Source organism: Bactrocera dorsalis, chromosome 2, assembly GCF_023373825.1.
Source record: "Bactrocera dorsalis isolate Fly_Bdor chromosome 2, ASM2337382v1, whole genome shotgun sequence".
Lineage (NCBI taxonomy): Eukaryota > Metazoa > Arthropoda > Insecta > Diptera > Tephritidae > Bactrocera > Bactrocera dorsalis.
The window spans coordinates 101,418,060-101,440,212 of NC_064304.1; the positions used below are offsets into that span (position 1 = coordinate 101,418,060).

General features: G+C 34.2%; 10 protein-coding genes across 18 annotated transcripts in view; 4 read left to right on the forward strand and 6 right to left on the reverse strand.

The window, feature by feature from the left end:
• LOC105225995 (GPN-loop GTPase 3) overlaps positions 1-9,028 on the forward strand; it is a 30,158-nt gene extending 21,130 nt beyond the window's left edge. Inside the window, exons 1-4 of one of the 2 annotated variants that reach the window (XM_011204696.4) lie at positions 1,603-1,687; positions 1,836-1,934; positions 1,997-2,661; positions 8,770-9,028. In XM_011204696.4, the coding sequence (XP_011202998.2) occupies positions 1,890-1,934; positions 1,997-2,661; positions 8,770-8,938 (879 nt within the window). In that variant the 5' untranslated portion in view covers positions 1,603-1,687; positions 1,836-1,889 and the 3' untranslated portion in view covers positions 8,939-9,028. Of the gene's footprint in view, positions 1-1,602; positions 1,688-1,835; positions 1,935-1,996; positions 2,662-8,769 lie in introns of those variants that run through there. The other variant, XM_011204697.4, reaches the window with a different exon arrangement.
• LOC105225993 (uncharacterized) lies at positions 13-1,569 on the reverse strand. 3 transcript variants are annotated; one of them, XM_011204691.4, is made up of 3 exons: positions 1,414-1,569; positions 1,080-1,349; positions 13-1,021 (listed from the first exon to the last, which is right to left on the reverse strand). In XM_011204691.4, the coding sequence occupies exons 1-3, from the start codon at positions 1,416-1,418 to the stop codon at positions 454-456; spliced, it is 843 nt and encodes a 280-aa protein (XP_011202993.1). In that variant the 5' UTR covers positions 1,419-1,569; the 3' UTR covers positions 13-453. The 3 variants fall into 3 exon arrangements, with proteins under 3 accessions (XP_011202993.1, XP_029405951.1, XP_019845719.1); XM_029550091.2 differs by having other exon boundaries at positions 1,080-1,346; positions 1,414-1,553; XM_019990160.3 differs by having other exon boundaries at positions 1,080-1,363; positions 1,414-1,552.
• LOC105225994 (glutathione S-transferase 1) lies at positions 3,460-8,511 on the reverse strand. Of its 2 annotated transcripts, XM_011204693.4 has the most exons (5): positions 7,783-8,511; positions 6,539-7,533; positions 5,667-6,464; positions 4,248-4,389; positions 3,460-4,189 (listed from the first exon to the last, which is right to left on the reverse strand). In XM_011204693.4, exons 1-5 carry the CDS (start codon positions 8,311-8,313, stop codon positions 3,632-3,634), a joined length of 3,024 nt encoding a protein of 1,007 aa, XP_011202995.2. In that variant the 5' UTR covers positions 8,314-8,511; the 3' UTR covers positions 3,460-3,631. The 2 variants fall into 2 exon arrangements, with proteins under 2 accessions (XP_011202995.2, XP_019845717.1); XM_019990158.3 differs by lacking the exons at positions 5,667-6,464; positions 6,539-7,533; positions 7,783-8,511 and adding an exon at positions 4,738-4,884.
• A 30-nt stretch (positions 9,029-9,058) lies between the features above and the next one.
• Positions 9,059-12,526, reverse strand: LOC105225988 (centromere protein J). The gene is made up of 2 exons (XM_011204686.4): positions 10,296-12,526; positions 9,059-10,105 (listed from the first exon to the last, which is right to left on the reverse strand). Exons 1-2 carry the CDS (start codon positions 12,366-12,368, stop codon positions 9,065-9,067), a joined length of 3,114 nt encoding a protein of 1,037 aa, XP_011202988.3. The 5' UTR covers positions 12,369-12,526; the 3' UTR covers positions 9,059-9,064.
• A 121-nt stretch (positions 12,527-12,647) lies between these two features.
• On the forward strand, positions 12,648-14,663 carry LOC105225987 (histone deacetylase 3). 3 transcript variants are annotated; one of them, XM_011204684.4, is made up of 5 exons: positions 12,648-12,757; positions 13,101-13,221; positions 13,280-13,368; positions 13,444-13,638; positions 13,700-14,663. In XM_011204684.4, exons 1-5 carry the CDS (start codon positions 12,739-12,741, stop codon positions 14,569-14,571), a joined length of 1,296 nt encoding a protein of 431 aa, XP_011202986.1. In that variant the 5' UTR covers positions 12,648-12,738; the 3' UTR covers positions 14,572-14,663. The 3 variants fall into 3 exon arrangements, with proteins under 3 accessions (XP_011202986.1, XP_011202985.2, XP_011202984.1); XM_011204683.3 differs by having other exon boundaries at positions 12,751-12,882; XM_011204682.3 differs by lacking the exon at positions 12,648-12,757 and having other exon boundaries at positions 12,764-13,221.
• A 95-nt stretch (positions 14,664-14,758) lies between these two features.
• Positions 14,759-16,289, reverse strand: LOC105225986 (SWI/SNF-related matrix-associated actin-dependent regulator of chromatin subfamily B member 1). The gene is made up of 3 exons (XM_011204681.4): positions 15,891-16,289; positions 15,527-15,834; positions 14,759-15,460 (listed from the first exon to the last, which is right to left on the reverse strand). Exons 1-3 carry the CDS (start codon positions 16,160-16,162, stop codon positions 14,928-14,930), a joined length of 1,113 nt encoding a protein of 370 aa, XP_011202983.1. The 5' UTR covers positions 16,163-16,289; the 3' UTR covers positions 14,759-14,927.
• Positions 16,290-16,579: 290 nt separating this feature from the next.
• Positions 16,580-17,936, forward strand: LOC105225983 (39S ribosomal protein L44, mitochondrial). The gene is made up of 3 exons (XM_011204678.4): positions 16,580-16,739; positions 16,799-17,557; positions 17,709-17,936. Exons 1-3 carry the CDS (start codon positions 16,670-16,672, stop codon positions 17,846-17,848), a joined length of 969 nt encoding a protein of 322 aa, XP_011202980.2. The 5' UTR covers positions 16,580-16,669; the 3' UTR covers positions 17,849-17,936.
• LOC105225984 (polymerase delta-interacting protein 2) lies at positions 17,917-19,979 on the reverse strand. 2 transcript variants are annotated; one of them, XM_011204680.4, is made up of 5 exons: positions 19,839-19,979; positions 19,568-19,773; positions 18,974-19,373; positions 18,564-18,905; positions 17,917-18,505 (listed from the first exon to the last, which is right to left on the reverse strand). In XM_011204680.4, exons 2-5 carry the CDS (start codon positions 19,696-19,698, stop codon positions 18,152-18,154), a joined length of 1,227 nt encoding a protein of 408 aa, XP_011202982.2. In that variant the 5' UTR covers positions 19,699-19,773; positions 19,839-19,979; the 3' UTR covers positions 17,917-18,151. The 2 variants fall into 2 exon arrangements, with proteins under 2 accessions (XP_011202982.2, XP_011202981.2); XM_011204679.4 differs by having other exon boundaries at positions 19,568-19,963.
• A 61-nt stretch (positions 19,980-20,040) lies between these two features.
• On the forward strand, positions 20,041-21,092 carry LOC105225981 (NADH dehydrogenase (ubiquinone) 23 kDa subunit). Its single transcript, XM_011204676.4, has 3 exons — positions 20,041-20,216; positions 20,345-20,781; positions 20,836-21,092. The coding sequence occupies exons 1-3, from the start codon at positions 20,177-20,179 to the stop codon at positions 20,995-20,997; spliced, it is 639 nt and encodes a 212-aa protein (XP_011202978.1). The 5' UTR covers positions 20,041-20,176; the 3' UTR covers positions 20,998-21,092.
• LOC105225982 (actin-related protein 2/3 complex subunit 3) lies at positions 21,083-22,120 on the reverse strand. Of its 2 annotated transcripts, none has more exons than XM_011204677.3 (4): positions 21,967-22,120; positions 21,664-21,837; positions 21,406-21,601; positions 21,083-21,334 (listed from the first exon to the last, which is right to left on the reverse strand). In XM_011204677.3, exons 1-4 carry the CDS (start codon positions 21,970-21,972, stop codon positions 21,177-21,179), a joined length of 534 nt encoding a protein of 177 aa, XP_011202979.2. In that variant the 5' UTR covers positions 21,973-22,120; the 3' UTR covers positions 21,083-21,176. The 2 variants fall into 2 exon arrangements, with proteins under 2 accessions (XP_011202979.2, XP_019845720.2); XM_019990161.3 differs by having other exon boundaries at positions 21,906-22,108.
• Between the last annotated feature and the right edge of the window lie 33 nt (positions 22,121-22,153).

The following is a 22,153-nucleotide window of genomic DNA, read 5'->3' on the forward strand; positions in this document are numbered from 1 at the left end:
AACGCTTTGGAATATCTTTAAACGTACATACAATATTTATTATTACATGTTTTTAGCGAAATAAATACAATAAAAAATATTAGTGCCAAATGTTGAAACGTGCATAGAGTCGCAGTTTTTTAACATTTGATGCCAATCAATGCTTTCGTACATTTTGTAACAATAAAATTATTTTGAGCAATATTCCTGACTTATATTAGTATGTGTTGGAAAAATTAATCCATGTTATGCTTAAAAAAATTAATTAAGGTTCAAAGGCTCATTCATACTATTCATGCATTATTATAAAAAACTATTTTATTCTCATAGCTATTTTTCAGTACCAAAACAGCTGAGAACTTTGTACCACGACTCACTCTTAAAAATTATGTATTTCATTATTATGTTAGCGTACGAAATCAGAGAATTTTATCCACCTAGAAGCTATGGTAAATATATCTATTATTTGTGTTACTACAAATCTTCATCCATACGATCAGCTTTCATGTTATTAAAATCTAAACGACACGTGTTATTATTGTCGACAAAGTCGTCTATATCTTCTAGCTCGTGATCAGAGAATTCGTCGCCCTCGTCTATGGTGTCAGCAGTACCAAAACTGTCAGCACTTGTACTATCAGTACTAGGTGGTGTCAATTCATTTTCTCTTTTACGATGCAGTAATTCTAACACTGGTGGAGGTTGCCATAGAACCAAAGCAGTACACGGCTTTTCAATTCTATTAAAAAGCGCTTCTGGTAGAAAGGTAGTTTTACGTTGTTGTTCATTAAATTTTTTTAACTGCTCACACAAAGTTATCCTGTTCGCTTTGCGCAATTTTTCTTCCAACTCCTTAGCAGTTACTTGATAGTCTTTGTAGGTGAGATTAGTAAAACATTTACCAGTACTGGTACTGGGTGTATCATCACCTAACATAGAATTACTACAGGCATTTGAATTATTCCCAATATAATCACTAGAGATGTGTAATCCATTGAAATGTGCGGTAATTTTTTCTTCAGAAATAAATTGTTTGACTGGTCTGCAAATAATTTAGATTAGCCATTATCCAAATATATGAAAATATGATTCCAACTTACAACAAGCTTTCTTCTTCTGATTTACGTTTTTGATGGAGAATTGCTCTGCTGTGTACTTCATCGTTGACTTGGGCGCTGAACTGCATTACACCATCTTGTCCTAAATTTGTACTAGCTAATTTCCACGGCATTGTATTAAGATTCCACGGTGTTGGCAAAGGAGTTGGCATCAAATGGGGGATTGTTGGTATTGGCTGCTGACATTGTAAAGTGGGGAAAATTTGTTGTCGAATTGTTGTTGCGGTTGCGGTAGAATCTGTTTCAGCTCTGCTGTTATGTGCAAACTGAATATTTATACAAAATATATATATTTATTTATAATTCAGCCACTTACTTCATATTTTTTGTAGAGGAATTTTACTTTAGCTTTTGCATCAATTTATCCCAAAATTTAAAGAAGTTTGCAATAACACTCGTTTTGTATTTTTAGATGTTCCTTTTATTTCACTACAACTTTGACATTTAATATGTCTTTACTTTACTATCTTCTTTTTCTAGAACCTTGCACCTTGCCATGTGTCACAAGAATGATAGAAATATATGTATATTTAGCATTTGTAAACTCTGTTCCCATAAAAGTACTAAAGAGATTTTTTTTTAATTTTATAGTAAGTAATATAAATACTGTTTTAATTCCACAAAATTAAATGTTGAATAAACATAAAAAATAGTTCCTTCAAACAAATTTTAAATTTACCAAACGCTCATCACTAATTTCGATATACCTTTATTTGTATTTACATTTGCACACCATAGTAATTAAGAAGGCATAATCCAATAATTCAAAGACTGACAAGAGTTGAAAACAAAATGCGGTATGCTCAAGTTGTGATTGGTCCAGCTGGTTGTGGCAAAGTAAGATAATTAAAAAATGTAAATAAAATAACATTAACTAACATATTTCCATGAATAAGCAGTCAACTTACTGCACATATATGCAGCGACATGCTCAAGACTCCAAACGTGCAATTGAAGTGGTTAACTTGGATCCAGCGGCAGAACATTTTGATTATCATCCGTTGGTGGATATTCGTGACTTAATTCAATTGGATGATGCAATGGAAGATGAAGAGCTTCATTATGGTCCAAATGGCGGCTTAGTATTTTGTCTGGAATACTTAATACAGAATCAAGATTGGTTAAAATCGCAATTATGTGGTGCAGATGATTCTGACAATGAAATTGGCGGAGAACCAGATGATGATTACATACTATTCGATATGCCAGGCCAAATAGAACTCTTCACTCACTTATCAATGGGCAAACAGTTAGTACAATTGTTAGAATCCTGGAATTTCCGCATTTGTACAGTATTTCTAGTCGACTCGCAATTCATGGTTGACGGAGCTAAATTTTTATCGGGCACTATGGCTGCCCTTAGTGTAATGGCAAACCTGGAAATGCCGCATGTAAATATATTAAGTAAAATGGATTTGCTCAGCAAAACAGCACGTAAACAGCTTGATAACTATTTGGACCCAGATCCGAAAGCTTTGTTGGGAGATGTGGCGCAATATTCGTCTTGGGGACGAACGTATCGTAAGCTTTCTGAGGCAATTGGAAATTTAATTGAGGACTTCAGGTAATTAATTTATGATAAAAAAAACTTGGTGGTAGTAGTAATTATTCGTTAGTACCACCTCGACCACAACAGTTATTTTTACAAAAACAAAATGAACTTAAGTAATTACCGAATAACGACTAACGAATTAACAAGCCTGATCTGAATAGCCCTAATAAATGAAATATAGTAAAATTCTGAAACCTTGAAAACGGCTAAAACATTTGAATATAGTTTCTGCCAATTGCACTATTATAATGGTCGAACCGCGAAAAACTGCTTTGTAAATAGTAATTAATATTTATACCTTATTTACCTTGAGGTTATTTGTCATGAGTTTCTTATGGCTGAGTTGATAGTACTACACGAAATTCTTGTGTACTTGTGGTGTCATGCTTTCTTATGAAAATCAATGCAATTGCGCCAAATGATCACAAAATTTCACTATCAAGGCTTCAATTAGGCGAATCAGTTATTTGGGTTAAAATGATTTTACGCAGTACTTGATTGAACTTTTAAGCAAACACAACAATCATACCCATGAATTTTCAATCCGTAAAGTAATTAAAAGAATTCTTCAAAAGCAAGTAAAAAAATAATAAAAACAAACCATGTTGTGGGATATTAAATCTTTTGGAGTTATTCTTAACTTAAGGTGATAAAAACAACGGTTTATTATTCTAGATAAAGCCGATTTTTTTTAACGAATAAAGGTAACAATATCTACTTTTTTCATACGTAGGAGGACTAATTGCCTTAGTATTATCATTTGTCATCTTAGCAGTTCTACTACCTAATCAATAAAGTTTTATTTTGAACTATTGTGGTAACAGTAAATTTATTAACATGAATTGGAGCACTTCCAGTAAAATAACCTCAAGTTCAAGTTGCTCAAATCTTAATAGTAATTTATGTGAATGTGTTGTATCAGCACTTATATGTATTTATATTCATAGTACAGTAAATGTGAATTTCCAAGTGTCCAATTTTATTATTTTAATTTGCGTGTTGGATGAAATGGATGCTTCATGTGAGATAAATCAGGAGGATTTTTCTCGAATTCAGCAATTTCCTGCATTCCACCATTTGCAATTTTCCACAATTCAGGGTTTTCCAGCTTAAATGTTGCGTACCATTTCTGTACCAATGGATAAGGTGACAAATCAAAGTTGATTGCTTCTAGGCACAAAGTGGCTGACACTAAACCGAAATCAGCAATAGTCAAAAAATCTGCAGCAGCATACTTTGTGTTTCCATCTCGTAAATAAGTTTCAAAAACACTTAAGGCATTATTAACTTTTTTAAGACTCATATCGGTGCGTTGGTAATCGAAAAATATTGGTGCCATGCTATGAGCTGAAATGGCTGCATAGTAAAAGCCCATGTTGAAACAGAGCCGATGGTTCACAATAGCGCGCTTAGCTGCATCCTTCGGATATAGATTGTTATTTGGTCCATATTTATCACAAATATACTGCATTATTGCAATGCTTTCGGATAAATAAAAGCCATCATCGTCAAGGACGGGAATTTCTTTTTGTGGATTAATCTGCAAAATAAAAATATTAGTAATATACTAAAATTAAAGTATGTACGAAATATATTACTTTGGCATACTCCTCGGTCATATGTTCTCCCGCGATGAAATCGATATTAATCAATTCGTAAGGAATGTTGAGAGCCTTCAGAACCATGCGAACTGCTAGCGATGGTGGACCATCGGACACGGCATACAATTTCATCGTCATACTTAATAGAATAATGTAAATACTCTTTGTTAGATGGTAACTATATTAATGGTTATTAACAAATTAAAATCTGTCATTGGCTTGAAATTATTTTCCATAATTTGGAAGTTGTAACTTGTTTCGCAAAATTGTTGTTGCATCGCTACCCTATTATATGTACATATGTATATCAAGAATAAGTGAACGCTCTTAGTCTTATGTAGAAGTCACAATATGAAAGCAGCCTTATATATGTAAGTATACCACTATCAAGAATTATAAATGGTAACGGCTAAAAAAAAGTCGGTTATAATATGAAACATCTTTCGATATATTACAAATTAATAAAAAAGTGAAAGCAATTTGGTACCACAATTTTATATACGGTTCGAGCACTCTGATGTAAATGCTAAATATAACTGGTTTCAAGTAAAGCCAGTAGTCAACTGTGCACCACTAACGAACGAAATATTATTAATGGTCGCTTGATATCTGAATGTAGTAACAAAAGCTTAAGAAAGCTTTTAACATTTTCTAGTTGAATATTAGACTAATAAATCCAGTGTGACGCATTTTAAGTACTAAGGTAGAATTTGAAATTATAATTTAGAAATAACAAAAACTTGAAATTAAAGTGTGAAATGTGTGTACAATATACATACATATATGTAATTTAATTGCACTTTAATGCATTTATTTGCAAGTTGACACTTTAAAAACTGCAATTCATTTGAGTAATTGCTTTAAAAATTACTGCGGACACCATTAAAACAGTTTGGCGCACCTGTGTAGGCGATATTCAAACTGTTGCAAGCGAATGTAATAAAATATAAGAAACCACAGTGTCATTATAAATAGACTTACATACATATGTATATACATATACATACTTTATATTTGAATATTTATCCAGCCAGCGCTGAAAATTCCAGAAACACGATATGTATGTACGCGTGTCCATTCAAATAATAATTAAATAGTCTTTCTTTGCTAATGGGTAATGCATCTTTAAACTTTGGGTTATTTTAAAATTTTTTTGTTGTAATCTCTAAACAAATTTTTTCTTTCATAAAAGTTTTAAGCTATACAATTCTCTACTTGCTGTAAATACCGACTATATATCATATTATAGACATAGTACATATTATCTTAACTTTAGGAATTTTTATATACCATATATTTTCTGCCACATCATCTAAAATCAATATTTAAATGCTTCCAGAAAAACATCCACTTGTGGCTATTTTTGGGTAAGCCTTACTAAATTAAATTTTTCAAAAATGATGAGGTGTTACTTACCCTATTGCATCTTCGATTTCCGCATCGAAATTGTCTAATCCTTTTTTCGAACCATCTTTTCCCAATATTTTTGTGTATTTCGTTTTCAGAGCATCCATTGATGCTGCTGCATATATTTTTGCGGCATCATTTTGCTCATTTTTTATTTCGTTATATAAACGGCGTTTAATATCTGACTCATTCACCGGATGTGTGTGATGGTTAGTTGTTCGGAAAACACGAATCTCATTATCCACATTGATTGTGGATACACGACTTTTGCAATTAAGCTCCGGATCTTTGGATTTTATGCACGACCAATAGGTGCGATTATTCTGCGTACTTCTCAAATGGTAAATATAACCATCGACACATAATAATTCGCCGCCCTTGGCTGAACGCAAAGTTGACACATTGTTTACATTCATTTCTGTATCGATTGTTAAATTTGTATCTAATAGAGCTTTCTGATTTGTCGATAAGTCCAAATAATCTTCGTTTTTAATTGTACTTATGTCCAAATGGTCATCATTACTGTATGTACCTATGTCTAAATATTCAACTTCCATTTCGTCTCCTGCAGTCATCTCTTCAACTAAATCTTGGTATGTAACGTTATAAACAATTTCTTGCTTTTGTAAATCTTCAGAAACACTTGGAATTGTATCTGTGTCACAAACAACAGATATTTTAGGGTTCTCACGCATTTCCTCCAAATTTGTAGGTAGAACAGAAGAACTATCTAGGTGATCGTCATCTGAGTCTAAAGCGCTAGAAAAACTGGAAACAGTATTCTCACACAAATCCATTGTTGTTGAACTAATATTAAGAAATTAGATAAAACTTAATATAATGTAAAACCAAGAATTGCGCTTAAATACTAGTGTAATTACCTTTTCGCCGGTTTTCCTTTTTCTGCATCACTGTCTTGCTTACTCAGATGTCCAATTCTACGTTCAATGGTTTCTTTCGACCTTTCTACAATCTCCTTAAATTCTTTATTTAATCCATTTCCCGACTCATTAAGAATATTTTCAGTTTTCAAGCCGGCTTTCTCTGCGTTTTGTACAACAAAGCTTCTACACAAGCGCCGTTTAATATCTTGTGAATGATTCGAATGCAAATGCGTGCCGGACACTCTTATTATAATGGGACCCTTATGTGTCATTTCTGTCGTTACCCGAGCATTACATTTGTAAAACTTATCACGACGTAAGAGACATGTCCAATATGCCCGGCCATTGCGTGGACTTCGTGTATCCAAATGATAAATGTAATTATCAAGACAAAGAACCTTATGGCCTTTAGCCGAAGGTAAAAACGTAAATTTTGCTTTATCTAAGTCATATTTCGTGCTGGTTGATAGAGCTGCTAGAGGATCTTCTGAATAGGTGTAGGTAACAGGCTGCGCTTTTGTTCGAAATCGTTTGGCTTTCCCTTGGCTATTGCTAGGTGTTTCTGTTGACGCATTTTTTATTTTAGCGTTCAAACTTTCAATTATACGCTTTTTCGGAGGTTTACTTGATGAAGTACCGCTTGCTAATACGTCATTTTCTGCGATTTCTGATTCTTTAATTGTTTTGAATGCTTTATTTTCGTCTCCATTTTCAGTTAGTACACTTATATTGTTTTTAAGCAGTAGTTTAGTCAATTTGGAAAGTGTGTAGCCGTCATGACTATGATATACTATCTGATGCTCCTTTAAGCGATGAGTGTTATTCGTTAAGCACTCTGTAAGAATACGAGTCTTACATGGGGGATTTTGTCTTATACACTCCCAGCGATGAGTACTCGATGTAATGGATTTGGATTCTAAACGATATAAAAAACCGTCCACTGATATCATTTGGCGACCAAGTGCTGTTTTAAGCATATATAACTTTTGTTTCTAAAAATTGAAACATATGGGTTAATAACATGCCTATGTGGTAGACTTTGATAAAAGCAATGGTTAAACAACAAAATGTAATTAAAAAGTCTTTTTTTTTTCTAAAAACAAGACATTTGATTGAATTGTATAGTACATAACTACTTAAAATTTGGGAACACCAAACCAAAAGCAGTAATTAAAGGTTTAACTTTTACGAATGGTTTCAAAATAAGAAAATAATATACTTATCACAAATGTAGTACATACTTCGAAATTGAAGAATTTCCCTTGACTGTTACCGATGATAGATTTACCGGAATACGTTTCAACAACTTTTTTATTTTTATGAATTTCCTTTGGAAATATGTCGTCATCATCTGCAGGCCACTCATCAGATTCCGAACCTCCAACCCATCTTTGCCCATTGGAATTACTATCCTCGTCTGATAAGTGTTCTCTTTGTTTAATTCGTTTGCTTTTCAAAGTGCATGGTTTACCAGCCAAATCTGCACGAAGTTTTCGTTCAACTACTTTGGAAATTTCTTTTTCGGAACAGCGTTCATGCGTGTGATCATTCGTTACTCTCACTACCTTATGTTGAGACTCATCACCTTCCACTATAACAGTGGCTATTCTTGAACGGCATGGTTGGTATTTACTTTTTAACCTATTGCAGACCCATCGGCATCTTTTATTTCCGCGGTCCACAAAATGATACAAGAAATTATCAACACAAAGCATATCAACGCCTTTCGCAGACCGCACCATTTGCACTTGCGATATATCCATTTGCGACATATTTCTATTATTAAATTTGAATGTTGATTAAATAACTGTTCTTTTGATTATATTTTGTATCCGGTTCATATATTAACAAAATCCCACTGAACAAAGAAAAATAGAGTGATTTTTGGATTTCTAGTGTGTTACAAATTTGTACACGGCTTGGGAAATGCCAAAAAAATCGTACTCAAAAATGGTTGCAAGAAATCTCCAATTTTAAGTTGGCTGCAATGTCAGAGTTGCCATACTTAAAATATAATAATCATTGCATAAATAAACTTTTTACATATTGGATACATTTAATGAACTTTACAAGTTTTATTAATTTCGAGTTATTACTCTATTAAAGTATATACAATAGATTATACATAAGTATGTGCATATAAATTATTATTTGAAATAAGGTAATACATTAATGCGCTCTGCCATATAGTTTACTAATTATTTTACGTGATTATTATTTACTTTCAGTCTAGTAAGATTCGTTCCGTTGAACATTGACGATGAAGAAAGTATTCAGGACTTGCTTCTACAGATCGACAACGTAATACAATATGGAGAAGATGCTGACGTGAAAATACGTGACTTCGATCCACCAGAGGAAGAAGAAAATGAAATTTTGGATTCAAAAATTCTTTAACGCCAATGCTATTTTAATTATCATTTTTATAATTAATAATTTTTCTATTTCGTTAATTTTCTTTTTTAATAAAATATACTATAAATTTTTTATGGCTTTTTACATTTTAATTTACAATACATTCATTTAAATCCGTTCAGTATCCATTACTAAGTTGCCGTCTTTGTCTTTTAACCGAACGCGTCCATTTGAGTACCGCGTCTCCTGACTTCCGTCGGGATAAACGAGTTTGACTGTGCCATCCGGATATTCACGTCTTTTGTTAAGTTTGGTATGTATCTCTTTTTGACCATTTGGTAACATCAAAACTTTATCACCGTTTCGCATTTGTATTAAATTTGTACCATCGGCAAAACGCCATTCTTCCAGTTTGTCTTTCTCAGCGGGGTTAGTAATTTTCACAGAATTGTCGGGCAAATGAATTTCTATAACTCCGTTCTTATAACGATGTTCGGTTTGACCATTGGGAAATTCTAGAATTTCCAAGCCATCTAGGTACGTCGTGTGCCAAGTATTTGTTTCAGCATAGTAATATTTAACAGTCCCCTCATTGACATTAGTCTCTTTAATATCTTTGTTGAAGTATAACATACGAATGTTCATGCCATCCGATGAGATTTTCTTTAAGTTGCCATTGGGATATAAAATATCTTTACTACCATCTGGATTAATAATTTCACGTCGATAATTTTCTTCAGGCTCTACAGCGGATTTACTAATCCTTTTTCTATTCGCTGCAGTTGCTATATCGGCGCTATGCGCTTTTACATTAGGCCTGTCCGCTTCTTTCAGATCGCTTTTGTAAATTACAGTATCTTTCGAGGTATTGGAATGACTTGTACTTTCAACAGATTTTACATTTCTACAATTCTGGGTCTCTCTCAATTCGGAAATAATATCATCATCATCATCATCTGCTAGATCCCCTTCAGAGTCGTTACACCGGTCATCAATATCCAATGTATACAAAGCACATGAATTTTCTGAATCGTTTTTTAAATCGGTTCTGCTAGTATTTCGTGTATTAGGTGGAGCTTTCATTATACGATGACTTTTTACATTTGATTTTTGTGTAGACGAAGAGTGTAATGCCTTCGAGTTCTTAACGCCAGATCGATTATTTAATTCGAAATATTCAGAGCTTGCATTGCACGTGTTTGGGTTGGTCTGCAGATAGAATAAATTAAATTATTATTATTATTTTTTTAATAATTACTAATTATATTAGGCTAGGCTATAAACGCGTAAGCGGTACCTACGACAATAAATAATAAGAATTATATTAAACTACTACAAAGTACGAATATACGTGTATCTACATTCAACTTATTAAAAAGTGAAAAATTGTTGTACTCACAACTTTTGGCGCTAATTTTGCAATGTTTCTATTGATTTCCATAAGCATTTTATTGTTACCTTCCCTTTCGAGTTTCTGTTTCTCATTTTGTAATCGCTTATTTTCCTTAGTTAATCGTTCAATATCCTCATATAGTTGCTTTTGATCGCGCTCCATGTTTCTTATTTGCACACGCAAACGCGCCTGCGCAGATGCATGTAATTGCTCCTTTTGTTTCAATTGACTTTGAAGCGTTTCTAATTCATCTTTGAGTCGTGCAATTTCCTTTCGTTCTTTGTTGGTTATAACTTGTTTTTGCACTCGCATTTGGTGTTCAAATTTACGCCTCTCTTCTTCAATTTTCATTCTTTCATCATGCAGGTACATTTCCATTTGAATCTTATCGTCTTTTAAACGATCCAACGCTTCATTGCGTTCTTGACTGAAATGTGCTTTTTCCATTTCATATTCCTGTTTGGCTCGCAATAACTCAATGTTATTGTTCCGGAAGGAAGCTATTTCCTTTTCAAGCTCTTCCAGACGTAATTTAATAATGTTGCTCTTCTCTTGTAGTTCTTGCGTTAACGCAGATGGTGGCGAGGACATCAACATGTTTTGATCTGTTGTTTTGTCGTCGCCAGCACCTTTGCCTAGCAGTGCGCTAAAGAGAGCATCCTTGAATTGATGAAATAAATATGAACTTTTATTTGAGGACGTTTCTTCATCTAATATGGAATTGTTGGAAATTATATCTTCGCCATTGTCATATTTACAAGTTGAATTTTCTTCAGAAAAACGGACATGTAAATTCATTTTGTCGGCATGTAATGTGGACTCGTTTCTAGATTCCGCACTTAGGTAAGTTAAAATACCAGGTGTTTGACATCTCTGGTCTCTATCGTCAGTGGCATCAGAAAAACTATTTTCGTCGTCAGAATCGCATCTTAACACTTCTTCGACAGTAGGTCGCAAGCGACAATCCGCATATCGACTATTTATAGGCATTTTACTATCATTTACTTCATTTTTATCATTATTCATTTTATTGTTTAAGAATTTTCTTACACAACTGGAGTTCATATCTATAGCTCCTTGGTCAGCTTGCCGCTCAAGAAGTTCAAAGATACTGAGATTTTCATCATCATTACAATCATTTCTCCCAGAGTTTGATAAATTTTGCCGTATTTCGTGTATAGGTAAGGGTTTCAAATGTTGTGGATTGAGAACTTTTGACCAAGTAATTGCGACATATGGTTCAACTTGATGTTCCGTTCCATTTTCTTCAAAATCTTCACAGGATTTTGTTTCTTTAATTTCAGTTTCACCTAGCCGGACGTTGGGTAGAGTTATAGAAATTGAAGATGAATCTGCTTTGAAAGCCCTTGTATCCGGTGTAGAACTATTAGGAGGATTTGCATTGGCCAAGATTTTATGAAATTGCTTCTCATTAACATCATGTTTTATTTCATCAATACAATCAATTTTATTAGTTTCTATCACTGCATTTTTTTGGGATGGTTTCACTCTAGGAGCTAACTTGCGTCGTTGTATATTTTTAATTTTGGAATGTGCATCGGCATACTTATATCGGGGTAAGTTATTTAGTCGCAATGATTCAGGTGAGATTTTATATCTTGCTTTTATGCCCTCGCCTCGTTTAAGATATGGTCTCTTGGGTTTTATATCTTTAACTTGAAATTGTTCATTATTGTAGTCAATACTGTTGAAATTTCTTTGATTTGTGAGTTCTCCTTGAATTTTATTTCTAGTTTGAAATAATCTGCTTTCTATTTCTTTGATTTCACTGTCAGAACCAAAATCATCTTGAATTTCGAATTTTTTCAACTGATCCCCTGATGTGTCACCACCGCCTTTGTCTATATTTTGAATTATGTCATTTCCATTTAAGAATCCCATTTTTTCATATATATCCTGGTGCTCTAAACCCAGCATTTTTCGCTGCATATTCTGGCGGTCGTCCAACAGACGTTTCTGTTCTTCCTGCCATTTGCTTAACTTTTCCAAACGCTTTACTATATTCACTTGTGAGTCTAGCATGTTGTTTTTGCAATTGGTTTGCAGCATTTTCAACATAAAATTTGCTGATGGTTAACAGTTTTATCAAAATAAATTGAATTATCCACACTCGTATATTTTAAATTGAAAATGTTATTTATTTCAGTATAGGCAACCTAACGAGCTATTCGATAAATAGCAAATCAGAGATGAGTGTTTGGAAAAACATATTTCTACCGATTAAATATTATTTTGAAAGCTGACAATTTTATAATAATGATAAAAAAAAAAACAATTTTAATTGTTGACATAATGATTTAAATATATATGAGTTTATCTGAGAGTATTGTTAATGCATTTATAACATAAATAATATTGAAAGGTCATTTAAATTCTTTTTCGAACGAAAATATTTGCATGGAAATTGGTGGCTGGGTAAAAACTACGAATGCAACTCTGTAAACAAAGTAATTGACAACCATACTAAATATTTGGAACAGGACTGTTTTATATTATTAAATTTTTATTAAATTGTAAAATGATTTATGTATGAATTACTTAAAAACATTTCTCTAAGTGCAAAAGAAATTCAGTTGAGTTAATTCCCTAGAACGTTATGAGCTTTAAAGATTTGGACTTCAGTACTACTCGACGGCTTGTTTTTATCGTGGTTGTTCTACTGACCATATTATTAGCAAAAAGGATATTCAGTGATTTTGAAAAAAGTTCTTAAGAAAAACTTTTAAGAAAAAGACGTGAGAAAAATGGCAACAGCGACTAATCGACGGGTTTCTTATTTTTACAATCCAGATGTAGGCAATTTTCACTATGGTCCCGGACATCCAATGAAGCCGCATCGCTTATCTGTTACACATAGCCTTGTTATGAATTATGGTCTCCATAAAAAAATGAAAATCTATCGACCTTACAAGTAAGAAAGCTTTTTATTTTGTAAACACCTATATAAATATGATATATTATATTTTTAGAGCGAGCGCTCAGGACATGCTTCGTTTCCATAGTGAGGAATATATAGATTTTCTTCAAAAAGTCACTCCCCAAAATATTCAGTGCAATAGTAAGTATTTGTAGTATTGAATATTTTTTGTAACATATAGTATAACATATTTATGTGTATTTTTGATTATCTTAGCCGTAGGATACACAAAATATCTGTCACACTTTAGCGTGGGTGAAGATTGTCCAGTCTTTGATGGTTTATTTGAGTTTTGTGCGATGTATACGGGCGCTTCTCTGGAGGGTGCCCAAAAGTTGAATCATAATCACAGTGATATATGTATAAATTGGTCCGGAGGCTTGCACCATGCAAAGAAATTTGAAGCATCAGGTTTGAATTAAATTTATGAAACAAAATAATTTTACATTTCCTACAATATTTTCCCTTTTAGGTTTCTGTTATGTTAACGATATTGTGATAGGCATACTTGAACTACTTAAATACAATCCACGAGTTTTGTATATTGACATCGACGTGCACCATGGCGATGGCGTACAAGAGGCATTTTATCTCACTGACCGCGTTATGACTGTATCCTTTCATAAATATGGGAATTATTTCTTCCCTGGAACGGGTGATATGTACGAAATTGGCGCGGAATCTGGGCGATATTACAGCGTAAATGTACCACTAAAAGAAGGCATTGACGACCACAGTTATTTTCAAGTTTTTAAACCAATCATTTCGGCGGTGATGGATTTCTATCGCCCAACAGCTATCGTGTTACAATGTGGCGCAGACTCGCTTGCGGGTGATCGGCTGGGATGTTTTTCCCTCAGTACCCGTGGACACGGAGAGTGTGTTAAGTTCGTTAAGGAGCTAAATGTACCAACATTGGTAGTTGGCGGTGGGGGTTACACTTTACGCAATGTAGCTCGGTGCTGGACTCACGAAACATCATTACTTGTAGACGAAAATATATCCAATGATTTGCCAATGTCGGAGTATTTGGAATTTTTTGCGCCGGATTTCACTCTTCATCCTGATGTAAACTCACGCCAAGAGAACGCTAACTCTAAACAATATTTGGAACTGATAGTGAAACATGTTTATGAGAATTTAAAAATGTGTCAACATTCGCCAAGCGTCCAAATGGTGCAAATTCCCCCAGACTCTATTGATATGGAAGAAGTACGGGTTAAGGAAGAATCTGACCCAGATGTTCGAATATCACAGGCGGAAGACGACAAAATGGTAGAGCCAAAAAATGAATTCTACAGTGGAGATGCGGATCAAGATAAAGGCGATACGGCTGAAAGTTAAAATATATTTTTCGAGTAGTATAATAGGAAAGCTATTTTTAATATAAATATAAAAGTTCATTTCTACTTATAATAAAATTTTTATTTAAACTATTGGTTGCTATTGTTGCGGTAATTTAGTGTTATTCCTTATGGATATTCATTTATAATTATGTCCTGCTAAAATACTTTTCGTTTATAAAACTACATTTGTTTATTTTGCAATCTACATTTATTAGGTAATTCGAAAAAATACCATTAATATCTAAAAATATTATTGCATTTAGCGCAAAATACTTTTGATACATATACGAACTTGATTCGACGCTATAAGTATCTTGAATGGATAATGTAAACCTATGCATATATTGAATGGTTTTACCAACCCGTTGTCGTGTTAGCTAAGCGACGCATGCGACGTGTATTGCGATCTTGATCACGTATTTTCTTCTCCATTTCTGCATCCGTTAGTGTTTCGAGGAATGGGGCCCATGCATCAGCATCACTGGGATTACGGAAGGGAACGTCTATAGTAGATAGAGGAGCTTCGCTAAAAGCATAAGTACGACAATGCCAAGACAATTGGCCGCGTATGCTGTACGCTATTGCTGTTACAAACTCTCCTCCCAAACCAAGCTCAGCACATAACTTTATAGCAAATTCCTCGGGATTATTATTCTTTTCAGACATATCCCATTCAACTTGATCAACAAGGGATGTATTGCCGACGTGAATATTAAGTTTAACGATAACTCGCTGATCGCAGCTTTCTTCAAGTATCGGAGGCTCATTAGGAAAAGCTTCTATTTGCTGTCGAATGGCTTGAGCAATGGCAGGAACAAAAGGTATGGGGTTTAAATCCAAATCATCGCAAAGTACTTCAGCAAATTGTTCTGGTGTTATCATACTCTCTTCAAATATACACGTATAATTATAAAAATTGTCTAAAGCAATAATAAAAAAAATCAATAACATACCATTTTTATTCCATGTGAAGGTATCTCGTAATTTTTGACCTTCCAATTCCATGTCCAAACGTATGGGTACTAAACATTCCTTTTGTGCGGCGTTTTCAATGTTGGCTGTTGGGTCGGTATCATCGAAACACATAGGGAATGTACGAACTTTCTTGGTATGAACGCGGTTACGATTTATTGGTGTGGCTTGTGGGACTGCGTCCAAATGACTAGAATTCGGCATAGTGGGCACATATTGTGGCTGCTTTTTAGATTTATTTTCACGTGGTAATGGTGCTTCCGATGTGTTTACAGATATAGCTCGATATCTATATGAATTATCCATTTAAATATATCTACAGTTAAGTATTTAAAAGTCACTTACTTTTCATCATTTCCTGCAATTATATCGTCTACTTCTACGGCCCGTAGCAATGATACAGAACTCGCTAATATGTGTGAACTCAATCCGGAGTCTGCTAGCCTTTTACGTTCTTCATTAGAAAGTACCAATCGCGTCATACCGGGATACTTTTTATAAAGGATACCCCGGAATAAACGCATATAGTTTCCGACTTCAGAGCCGACATAGTAGTATTCACCACCTTCTTCCAGCTGAAAAGCCACAGGCTTGTCTCCATACGTTTGTAACGCCATTTATTATAAGTGAATCCGGAAAATAAATCTTATATTTTTTCACAGAAGTCAATTCTCTTTACTTCAAAACGCCGAAAACTAACAATAAAACATAGGAAGTGCAATAATGGCGAATCTCAAAAGGGATGCCAACATCAACAAAATATCATAACATTAAATATCGAATTTTAAATTATGGAATTGAAAGCAATTCATATTAATTTGACGATAGTACATAATATTTATTTATATTTTTTCTGTGCTCTGTATAAGGTTATTCTCCATAATTAATCTAAATTCTTTTACTGCAGTACTGTATGTTATAATACGGTTCATACGTTCAAACTTTTGGTCCATTTTCTTAGTAATTTTTTTAGAGTTGCCGATACAATTTACACAGAGAAATTTAGCGCCTTCGATATTATTTAATTCACTATCGATTTTTATCAAACCTACCACTTAAACAGCTGTTTGATTATTCATAATTAAACCTTGCTGCAACTTCTTTGATAGTGGAATATCAAAAAAATGTCACTATTCCGATTATCTTTACGCATTTTAAATCAAAACAAAGGACTAACACGTTTGCCGGTGCTGGGTAAATAATATTGAAGAATAATTTTTCAGAATAAATAATTTTGTATTCTTTACACATAGATCAAACACGTTGCTTTAAGCGTTGGGTGGCGCCGACATTACGTGAACTTCGTAGACGACAAAAAAAGTTGGGACCCCAGCTGCCACAACCACGATCCGGTTTTATTGAATGGAATTATCGTGCTGAGTTGTTTGCTTTTGGCAAACGACTACATGAAGAATTTGATTTAGAAATGCTGCAGGCAGCTTTCACACAGCCATCGTATGTGCAAAAAGAGCAAGTGCGGCAACGTGATCTTGGTATTGTCGAAACAGACGTAGTAATTAAAGACAACTATGAATTGTCCGAACGAGGAGCATATTTAGCAAATGAGTGTGTTCGTGCATATTTGAGCCATTCATTTCCAAATGTTCCTGTGGTTGGTATAAATGCCTTCACAGATTATTTGCTAAGCACTGGGATGCTATCACATATAGCCACACATTTAGGTATGACTGAATTATTACTTGATGACAATTATCCGCCTAAACAAGAATCCTTGGCTCGCTCATTACTTGCTGTTATCGGTACAATCGAGCAGTGTAGTGGACAAGAACAAGCATTTCTTTTTATACGAGATTTTGTATGTACACAAATGAATCAACGCGATTTACTTGAAATATGGGGCATTGATGATCCAGAACTTATGTTGAAGCAAGTTTGTGAAGAAAGAAATTTGGGTGAAATAGAACCGCGTTTAATCGGCGATTGTGGAAAAAATACTCTCCTTTCAGCATATCACGTGGGATTATATGCAAATAAAAAACTGATTGGTCGTGGTAAGTTGTAATGTAATAAATTGCTTGTTTCAGAGTAGAATAAAATTATATATTTACGTTATTTATGGAGATTTGAACCAAGTTGTTTTACATTATTTTTAATACATATATTGTGTACATAAACGTTACTAAACAAATTGTTTGTTTTTAGGTTTTGGTGAAGATGTGGCAACTGCTACAAAAGTGGCTTCCCTAAATGCCCTCCAGGAAATTTTTGGTATACAAGATAACATGCGTCCCCTTAATTTCCAAGCACACCTAAAGCCAGAAATTCGTAATGCTATAGCATAAATAGGCTTAAAAATGAAGTTTATTACTTAATCCTTATAGGTCTAAGTCTTTGGAATAAAATGCAAACATCCGAGTTCAACAAACAAAATCTTTGAAATTTATTTTCCGAATTGTTTGAAATGTCTTTATATGTATATACACAAACATTTTGTTATAGAGAAATAATTTATACACTAAATGTGGACTACTTAAACTTACTACTCTTATCAACTTGTGTTACCAAAATTAGGCTATGTCAATTTATACCATCCCATCTGTTATCCAACCGTATGTTAGAATAACAAATTATTCATGAAATTTATATTATTTGACGTCGGGCTTACTGCCATTATTCGTTCCAGTACTAGATGAGAGCCCAGTACCGGGTTCTTCAGGTTTACTTTCAAGAGAAAAAGGAGGTATTTTACAATCAAAAGTGTGACCGTCTTCACGTTCTAAACGAAATGTACCCCACATGTGACCGCTAGGTGCTTGCAAGCTGACATGACTGCTGTATTGAAATGCCGGCAGACGTGGACTAAGTATTGGCTCTTGACCGACAACGCCACGTCCACGTACCGTTTCTAAAGTGCCTGATAGGGAGAAAATTCTCCAATGGCGCTCACGTAACTGGACGCTAAGCACACCTAAATTCTCCAAACGAATGCAGTAGCGCCACTAAAATTAAATAATATTTAAAATATATTTTTAAATCATTTTTAAAGTGTATGCTTACCCAATAAACAGAGGAAGCAGGAGTTTCCCGACAACCCATATAGAACGGTATCACAGTTACACGTATATTATCTGTAGTCTCCTTGTGAACATCGCTCAATTCCAACCAAGGATGGTTTTTTTCCTGCCACGCTTTCAATGTATCTTGTCCCTCGAACGGTGGATCTTTGCCTGGGACATGCGTTAAGAACTTATCGAAAAGTTCATGTTGTAGGGGATGTTTTTCTCCCGACGTATATGGCATTATATCGTCGTGGGCAACATAGTCAAGACCGGGAATAGCATATAGGCTGCGGTTGGAATCTTGATTTCCCAGAAATGTTACAGCCTCAGTTTGTGCGCGCTTCAAAAAAATGGAAAATTTTAAAACTAAAAAATTTAAATTTATTAGCGATTAGAGATTTTATTTACAATGTATGGGCAATCGCGTGAATCGATCAGAACTTGGTAGAAGGTATGAACTTTGCCTTTCACTTCTTTTACAGACGAATCTGTACCACTGGTGGACGAAGATGAGTTGTCACTTTCACCCCCGTTAGTTGCCTGAGCTTCTGAATTTCCTTGTTCACTTGATGTTTCTCCTATTGCGCTATTTTTACTTTTTTCCCCTGCAATGGCCCCAGCGGACGACTTATCAGCATTTACTCTTTGTTTCTGCTTGCTGGGATTATGTAGATCGCGATCATACACTCGTGCAGACCATGGAAAAAGCACAACCCCACGGTAACCAAATATGCGATGTAGGAATAACTGACCTGTCTCATATTTTCCATCTAGTTTGACTGACTCCAATCGCCCTACTTCAGCTAATCTATATGATATGGGAAAATTATAGAGAGCTATTTGTACAACGTTTGCAATATGTTATGTAATTCAAAGACACCTATAATATGAACCCTTCACTGCATTACATTATTAAAGAAAAATGCGCATTAATTGTGTTTAGTAAGGAAAACGCTATATGGTTTCATAACGTTAAATGAACACATGAAAAAATATACTTACTTGGCGAGTTTTGATCCCTGCTGTGAAAATTGCCGAAGTAGAATAATATCACAATTTCCTAAAACTGCTAATGGTACTAAAACCCGTCCTAAATTATTGTTTCTTAATGTTTTAGTAAATAAACTATTCATGTTTTGTGTTTTCGTTCAGTGCTCTTCACTCATCAGCGGTCACAACAAATCGGTTCATTCACTAATAGTTTAGTCCTTTGGGTTAAATGTTTAAGAAATTTTAAAAGTTCTTCTAGACATAAAATATTTTTATGGAATACTTATGAATTCTGTTTTTTTTGTGTTTTGTTAAGTTAATGCACCAAATAAAGAAGTTTAAATATTTTCATGGCTGATTTTTAGCGAAAATACTCCAAAGTTGTCGGCTATAGTTTTTCTAATTGGCACTGTAAAAGTTTGGCAGCACTGATATATTGTTCGCTATACGGACAAGTGAGCAAAACAAAAAGTATTGACATTAAACCAATTAGTTTTCAACAAGAGTTAAGGAATAAGTAAGCAGAGGTGGTAAAAATTGTTTTCAGCCACCGATTGCAACAGATTCCAAATAATCAACTAATCAGTCAATTTGGAGGTTGGAACATACATTACAACTAAAATGGCTTTACCGGCTAAAGTTTTTACGCTTTCGAGAAATGGTAAGTTTAAAAATGAATTGAATTGTTTAAGAACTATATTTCGCTTATTTTATTGTATGGTTGAGGTTATGGGAGTTATGTCACATCTTAGTTCAAGGATAAAATAATTATATTATAAAATGTCATAGGTCATCGCATGTTTGGAACCAGTCTCCGCTTATGTGCAGCTGGCAAAGATATAGTAACTGTACCGAAGGGCTATGTCTATGTCAATAACAAAGAGTTGAGTATGGAAATCAATGAGATCACTGACCGCGCAGCAACAACAATGTTTTTAGGAGAACTTTTTCGAGGTTTTGCTGTGACTTTGGCACACATATTTAAAGAACCAGCCACTATCAACTACCCCTTTGAAAAAGGACCATTAAGTCCCCGTTTCCGTGGAGAGCATGCTCTCCGACGATATCCAAGTGGAGAGGAGCGTTGTATTGCTTGTAAATTGTGCGAAGCAATATGTCCAGCGCAAGCTATTACGATTGAAGCAACAACTCGTTCCGACGGTAGTCGGCGTACAACGCGATACGATATAGATATGACTAAGTGCATCTATTGTGGTTTTTGTCAGGTAGTACACAAAAGCAATTACTCAAAAATTGAGATTAATCCTTTAAATTTTTAGGAAGCGTGCCCGGTTGACGCCATTGTGGAGGGCCCCAACTTTGAATTCTCAACTGAGACACATGAAGAATTATTGTACAATAAGGAGAAGCTGCTTTGCAATGGAGATAAATGGGAATCGGAGATTGCATCTAATTTGCAAGCAGATCACTTATACCGATAAATTATTTGAGTTACGACGAGTTAAAGTCCTCAAATTCGTTACATATATTATACTTCAATATAGCTTGAATAAAGGTTCTAATTAATGCAATTATATATATGTAACACTTTATTATTCATTTTGAGCCTAAATATTTTGTAATAAATGGTAGTTGCGAATTTAATTGACATCACTTATGTCTATTGCCCAGGGCCAGACAAAGATTTCTCCATAAACTTCTTTTTGGCGAAACAAATCCACCATTTATTGGGCTTTCCATCTTCACTGTTGAATACTTTCTCGCAAACACGATTTCCGATTTCATGTCGCAGTTGTAAGAAATATTGGCGCATTAAATCTGAAACCGATGTTTGTATTTAAATATCAATGTTTGTTTAACAGGTACTGTAACCGCTGTTTATAACTTACCTGCTTCTTGTGTATTTTGTGGTCTAGCATAAACAGCATTTAATGGGAATCCAGCATCTCCAGGGATATCAAATTTTGAAATAGCTAAGCTGTACATTTCTTGTGTGCCTTGATTTTTGTTGCTACAGCGTTGTAAGCGCTTCAAACATTCGGTGATGTATAGTGTAATATAAATGAGAACGCGATCAACTTCAGACTAAAAAATGTGTTTTGTTACTTTCTTATACATATATACGAAAAATAATATTGAGTTATTACCTTTATCTCATATGTACGGAAAAAAACATTTGCTTTGAAGTAATATAGTGACTCATCAATGATATCGTTTTCAATATTGGCACTGGGAGCAGGTCCACGAGCTTGAGTTCGTAAAGGCAATATAGCCATATTTCCAACCACTTGGGGAAATTCCTTAATCTGTGAATGGTAGGCCTAGAAAATATTTTAATATATAAACAGTATATTACTTTCGTTTCTTTTTATATGTTGGGTGAACTGACCGCACCCCGCTATGCTTTAAAAGGTTTTATGATTTCGGTATGTTTAAGATATTATATTTACCGGCATGTCTGCTGTATTTCAATTTTTTTTATTTGATCGGTATCTAATTTAATTTATAAGCAAATATTTTCAAATTATTGAAATCTTGGTTTATGTACGAATGCAGAAAAGTCTAGGCAAATATTGACAATTGCCGTAAGTCTAAGAACGTCTTTTTTATTTTAATTTTCCTCTGCTTAAGTTTTTA